The sequence below is a fragment of the Dasypus novemcinctus genome, chromosome 5 (assembly GCF_030445035.2).
Source record: "Dasypus novemcinctus isolate mDasNov1 chromosome 5, mDasNov1.1.hap2, whole genome shotgun sequence".
Lineage (NCBI taxonomy): Eukaryota > Metazoa > Chordata > Mammalia > Cingulata > Dasypodidae > Dasypus > Dasypus novemcinctus.
The window spans coordinates 88,902,981-88,909,623 of record NC_080677.1 but is presented as its reverse complement, the minus strand read 5'-3'; the positions used below and the strand labels follow the sequence as shown (position 1 = coordinate 88,909,623).

At 40.3% G+C, this 6,643-nt stretch overlaps 1 protein-coding gene across 2 annotated transcripts; it reads left to right on the top strand.

Moving 5' to 3' along the window:
• The first annotated feature begins 1,242 nt into the window (after positions 1 to 1,242).
• GPR85 (G protein-coupled receptor 85) lies at positions 1,243 to 5,560 on the top strand. 2 transcript variants are annotated; one of them, XM_004461581.4, is made up of 2 exons: positions 1,243 to 1,593; positions 2,950 to 5,560. In XM_004461581.4, exon 2 carries the CDS (start codon positions 3,113 to 3,115, stop codon positions 4,223 to 4,225), a length of 1,113 nt encoding a protein of 370 aa, XP_004461638.1. In that variant the 5' UTR covers positions 1,243 to 1,593; positions 2,950 to 3,112; the 3' UTR covers positions 4,226 to 5,560. The 2 variants fall into 2 exon arrangements, with proteins under 2 accessions (XP_004461638.1, XP_058153202.1); XM_058297219.2 differs by having other exon boundaries at positions 1,243 to 1,856.
• Positions 5,561 to 6,643: the final 1,083 nt, after the last annotated feature.

Here is a 6,643-nt window from a genome sequence, read left to right as displayed (position 1 = left end):
AAACAAATCATTCTCCACTTTTAAAAGGGTTTAGAAAATACTAACACGAATCAGAGAAATGTAACGTTTCGTACTACCGAGAGTAGAGCTTTGTGTAATGACTGTGACATCATGACAGTGAAGTGTTCATTTTTTAAGCTTTACCTCGGTGTGTCCAATAGAAACACAATATGTAAATTAACCCATATTATCTGTATGCTGATTGGCTTTACTTCCCCCGAATGTCACAATCTCACCACCCAGCAGTGAGATATTTTACTGCTGTCTCGAGATCAAATGATTACTGTAAAGAAGATCTTTATATTTTCTGTTTCATTAACAGATTATTATAAAGCAATAAGCACGCAAGAAAAGAAGCAGACGTTTTATTTTGGAAATTAATGAAAGTGTATCTGTTTTGGGGGGGGGGTAAGGCTGGGAAGGAGAAAGGAAAGGTTGTTGTTTAAAATCTTATGCCATTCCCACAAACAAAACTCTTCTGAAATGGTGAAATAAGGAAATGCATGATTCTAGAGGCTTCCCTAAGCACCCAGGTGTCAGGCTATAATGTGTCTGTGATATCATCGGACCCTTTGGACTGGTGTAAGTTTTATGTATTCATTATATTCCTAGTATTCTTTATTCTTAGTAACAAAGGGGGGGGGGGGGAAGGAAACTCCCACACTCAACTGTTTGACATCACCAATCTATTGGTCAGCCGTACTTGCAAGAAAGAAAAAGAAAGGCTGTTCCTCAGTGGGGTGGAAAGCACGGAATACCATTTTACTATTTTGTAAGCTTTATTCTTGAATCATTTTCTTTAAGATAGAAGGGACATAAATGATTCTGCAGTTGTCCTCTGACCTTACCTTCTCCCTAGTCAAATGTGTATTTGCGTGCATTGGAGAATAGATGGCTAACAAAGACAGGGCAGTCTTCCCAATTGACAAGATTTTTCTTGACTGTGCTTCCCCGCCCAGCCCCCTCCCCCCGACTAACCTGCAAATTCAAAGTTCAGCTGGAGAAATCATTTACGAAGAAATCTAAAAGAAGTTTCCCATACTTTGGACCACCCTAAAAGAGAAAGGAAGAAAATGTTCGGGGAAGGCAAGAGTTCCGGGAAGCTGGGGCGGGGGCGCGGGCCCCGGGCCCCGCGGTGTCTTCGTGCGCTGCCCTCGGGCAGGAGGATGGGCGTCAGGTCCTGAACGAGCCTTTTCAAGCCCCACTTCAAAAGCAGGGAGAGAAAAGTTGAGAAGCAGCCACGAAGGGACAAAAGCCTCATTTTGCCAGTTGAACCGGACAGGACATTCAATAAACCCAGCCAACTCTGGGAACAGGAACGGGCGCCCGCCGGCTCCACAGAGGCTGAAGCAGCCCCTGCCGCCGCCCTCGCGACCGCCGCCGCCGCCGCCGCCGCCGCCGCGGCCCTGCGTTACTGGGGGAGACCGTGCCGCTGCGACAGGGGAGGACGCGGCTGGAGCTCAAGGAGGCTCCAGCGCGCAGGCGCCGAGCCCTGCCTGGCTGCTCAGTCAGGGCACTAAGGGAAGAAAAAAAAAAATCAGCAATTTATAGAAAGAAGAAGCTATAGTCTGTCGGGATATCCAACACCAACAGGTAGGAGGATATACTCTCCGTTAAGTTTGGGGGTGGGGGGTGCACAGTGTTGATGAAACTGCAGGTTCACCGGGAAAGAGCCCTCCCTGAGGTTTTTTTGACAATAAACTGCATAATGGAAGTACATTCAGACAATGCATCTTCAGTAGGGCTTATAGAGAGCTCCATTTCTGGAGAGCGTTGCAAGACTGAGGAATATCAAACTGCGAATCACCGGGAACCGTTTCCTTGCAGCACAGAAGCAATCTCTCTTCTCATCTTCCGTATGTAATGCATGTCTCTCTCCCCTCCCCCTCCCCACCCCCTACCCCCCATTATACATCCAGGGGTGGCGGATTTCAGGTTTCGTAATGTTGCATGATGCGATCAGTATTTACCCGGGGATGTACCGGTGTGGAGATTAAAACCATCGAACGCAGTTTTGCCTGAGCTTCCATCAGCATATTCCCGGCAAGTGAGAAGTGATAAAGGAAACATGCTTCGTGGGAATATCAGAAGAAGCAGATTTCCCTAGTGTGAATCCCAGGCACTTAGGCGACAGTGTGCACTTTGTTTTAAAATGAAGCCACTTGCGATCTGCATCTAAGATTATCATTGTAAATGGGAGACTTAATTGTTTAAGAGATACAGGTTCTTGTTTTAGTCATTTGAATACAGGCAGAAAGGTTTACAAATGGAAGGACATTATCCCTCTGGGTGTGTTTTCCTGGTCAATATTTACATTAACCATTTTTAATAACCTTGTGGCCTTAAAAGAGATAAGATTTGGGGAGGGAAAGGCAAAAGATTAAATCACATCAAATCTTGGGACCAGTTCCTATTAATTTTGAAGTCTCTACGGATGAAATGATGCTTTAAGATGAATCAAGAAATACTCTTCTTATGCAGAATCAATGGTGAGGCATGGTTTAAAAGGCATATATTTTGCAGGAGTTCTTTGGATCCATATCAGCAGAGAAACTGCCTTTAAAATACTGACAGATACTAATAAACCTCAAATTAATGTAGTGCAATCCCCTCTACCGCTTATCAGCAATCTTGTAGATTCTGTTGTTAACAGTAGTGATTAATTCCTGGACAGGCATATTTTACAATTGTGGAACATTTTATTCCTTCTGTCCTAAAGGTACCCAACCAATGTGTGTTCTTCAAAATAGGGACATTTTAAAATTCACCTAGCTCAGAAAACTAAAGCCAATTTTCTGAAATCTCAAACACAAAGACTTATTAAAGCAAATGATAGTATTCAAAATTAAAACTTTATTTGCTTCCCCATAAACGAACAGCTTTATGTTAGCTCTGTCTGACATCATTACTGGTTAACTTAAGAACTGATAGCTCAATTTTTTTTTTCAGATGTTCTGATGGAAAATCAAATAGAAGAAAAAAGGAAGCATGACTGCAGACCAGATCAATTCTCTTTGTATTTTCAGTAAAATGCACGGATCTATCTTTTCCTTGTTCTTATATCTAGATCATGAGACTTGACTGAGGCTGTAACCTTATCCTCCATCTATCTATGGCGAACTATAGCCATGCAGCTGACAACATTTTGCAAAATCTCTCTCCTCTAACAGCCTTTCTGAAACTGACTTCCTTGGGTTTCATAATAGGAGTCAGTGTGGTGGGCAACCTTCTGATCTCCATTTTGCTAGTAAAAGATAAGACCTTGCATAGAGCACCTTACTACTTCCTGTTGGATCTTTGCTGTTCAGATATCCTCAGATCTGCAATTTGTTTCCCATTTGTATTCAACTCTGTCAAAAATGGCTCTACCTGGACTTATGGGACTTTGACTTGCAAAGTGATTGCCTTTCTGGGGGTTTTGTCCTGTTTCCACACTGCTTTCATGCTGTTCTGCATCAGTGTCACCAGATACTTAGCTATTGCCCACCATCGCTTCTATACAAAAAGGCTGACCTTTTGGACGTGTCTGGCTGTGATCTGCATGGTGTGGACTCTGTCTGTGGCCATGGCATTCCCCCCAGTTTTAGATGTGGGCACTTACTCATTCATTAGGGAAGAAGATCAATGCACCTTCCAACACCGCTCCTTCAGGGCTAATGATTCCTTAGGATTTATGCTGCTCCTTGCTCTCATTCTCCTAGCCACACAGCTTGTCTACCTCAAGCTGATATTCTTTGTCCATGATCGAAGGAAAATGAAGCCAGTCCAGTTTGTAGCAGCAGTCAGCCAGAACTGGACTTTTCATGGCCCTGGAGCTAGTGGCCAAGCAGCTGCCAATTGGCTTGCGGGATTTGGAAGGGGTCCTACACCACCCACCTTGCTGGGCATCAGGCAAAACGCAAACACAACGGGCAGAAGAAGGCTTTTGGTCTTAGACGAGTTCAAAATGGAAAAAAGAATCAGCAGAATGTTCTATATAATGACTTTTCTCTTTCTAACCTTGTGGGGCCCCTACCTGGTGGCCTGTTATTGGAGAGTTTTTGCAAGAGGGCCTGTAGTACCAGGGGGATTTCTAACAGCCGCTGTCTGGATGAGTTTTGCCCAAGCAGGAATCAATCCTTTTGTCTGCATTTTCTCCAACAGAGAGCTGAGGCGCTGTTTCAGCACAACCCTTCTTTACTGCAGAAAATCCAGGTTACCAAGGGAACCTTACTGTGTTATATGAGGGAGCATCTGTAAATCGCTAGCCTTGTGAAACACTAACCTTCTCTGCTAAGCAATTGTGGCCTGCAGCCATATCTTGAGAAGAAAATCAAGAATGGGATCAAAAGTTACAAGGATTTGGGCAACATTCTGCACTGTTTGCAATAGTTCACCTATAATCCTATTTTAAACCTCAAAGTGATCCTGCTGACTGCCGCCGAAGGTTTGTAATTAAGAAAGGACTGAAACCACTGCCCTAAATTTCTTTATGTGGTTGCAAACTAGCTAATGAAAGTAGCAGGTGCTAAGTATCAGTGCTAAATGCTGTGTATATCACTACATATGATAAAAAACATCAAAAACAATTAGCATTGGACAGCTTAATAAATTAAGTTGACATGAGGAAAATGTGTTGACAGAAACTAATTTTAGAAGTTTGAAGACTTTAAAACATTTCATACTATTATTGTTTTGCAACGACTAAAATATTTGGGGACTTAAAGTACTGTAATCTACTAAAGACGTGCCATGAATGATTGGATTATCACACTTTAAAAAATCACCTTGTAAGTTTTAGGGAGCATTCCAAAGCAGTATATTAGTTCCAATTAGAGTTTACTTTTGTTTTTCGTATTAATACATTACTATTTCTAACTACCACTTTCCTTACCTACTAGTGGAATTGCTAGCATTGAACTGTATTATGTGGTTTTTGTTCATTTGGCATAAAGTTTTCCCAGCTCACTCCTATTTTACGAATGCTAGATATTGGTCTGGGAGGCAACATTAATGGTACCAACTGGTCACAGATGAGCAGTTCTAATAACGCAGAAAAAACACATGTTGCCTTAAAGGGTTATCTAGTATCTTTTATCTTATTTAGCATCAGAGCAAATAGTCAAGGGATACTGAATCAGTAATTGGACATGGTCATGCATCTGGAAGTGCATGAAAGACCATTTAATACTCTTTCCTTTTTCCTTACACAGTTTGAAAAATTAAGGTGCACATCACTGGGATGATGAGCTTTTCTTCTGAGGTGTGCTACCCATTCTAGTGTGCTCTAAGAAGCAGGCAGTTGATATATGTTTATATTTTAAGTCAGCTGTCAAGGGGAGACCACAGCCTTAGTATGGCATCCTGCACAATTTGTGAAGCATTTATTCTACTGAAGGCACAGTCTTGTTAATACTTTCTGCACATTCAGTGTATTGGTCATTTAAATTATTTCAGTTTTAACTTGTGAAAGCTTATAATATGATTTCTAGTATTTTAGAAATACATTAGAGTCTGTGAGTCTCATTCTTTAAGATACAGATGTGTGAATTTCAATATAAAGTTGCATTTGCCAAATTTACCCGTGTAGCCTGTTAATTTTCTTGGAATAAAATTTTACACTTTTGGCATTTAACTTTTTCTTGGGGTGGTGGGATGCCTGGGGCGCAAGCACAAACTAGGAAGACTAGCTTTATTATGTTTTTTTTTTTTTACTTTTGATTTTTGTAGTTACTATATTCTGGAATTGGGAATGTATGAATGAAGGGAAGCTCAAAGCTGATTAGCTGGCAAATAATATTATCTTCAAAAGTATGTTTGGTGGCTTATATTAATCATCCTTCTCTTTCTTCTTACATGGCAATTATATTTAGAGATACATGCCCACTTTTGCTGTTTGGTTCAGAATTTTATTACAAATATCACATTTTAATTTGGGGGCATAGTAGAAATGTTAGAGGCTAAATGTCTAATTTATAAGGACTGATTTACAATAATCTTATGACAACAAAAGTTGTTTTTGTTTTCTATCTTTTGTTTGTTTTGTATTTGAAAAATAAGACTTGAACTCTAATGAAACAGATTTCTTTATTGCTATAGTAAATATGCAAAAAGAAAATCAATGTAAAGAAAAATAAGTCACTGACATGTTTCAAAAATATAGGCAACTATTCACAGCTAAAGTCATGATTTCGTGAGCACTCTGTCGACCTCATTTTTACTTTATACCAAAGTTAATTGGATCTGAGACAGAGTTTAATATGGCACAGTGAGTTGAATCTAGCAATTAAGGCCCCTTGTTGGTAACAAAATCATTATCTGAAATACAATCTAGGAAATGTTATCAAAAGATGTTTTTATAATTTTATGTCTCTAATGAAACAAATTTATGGTAGAAACATAATTACAATGATTATAGTTATGGAGAACCTTGCTTAGAGGGTCAAATATCTTCATCAATCAGTAGAGAAAATTCAACAATAATCTTGAAGATAGAGAGATGAGATTTTACCAACACCAGTCCATTGCATAGATAAGAAAACTGAAGCACAGATTGAGAGTAGGTAATGGAGGACTCAAGAGAAAGAGTCAAACAAGACTGCCTGACCATCCAGCTATTTGGAATAACAGATTCCAAAAGTTTTGGTGAGTGATCAGCCTGAAT

Excerpts from the sequence above, each read along its gene's own strand:
- GPR85 (XM_004461581.4), top strand. The coding sequence starts at position 3,113 with ATGGCGAACTATAGCCATGCAGCTGACAACATTTTGCAAAATCTCTCT.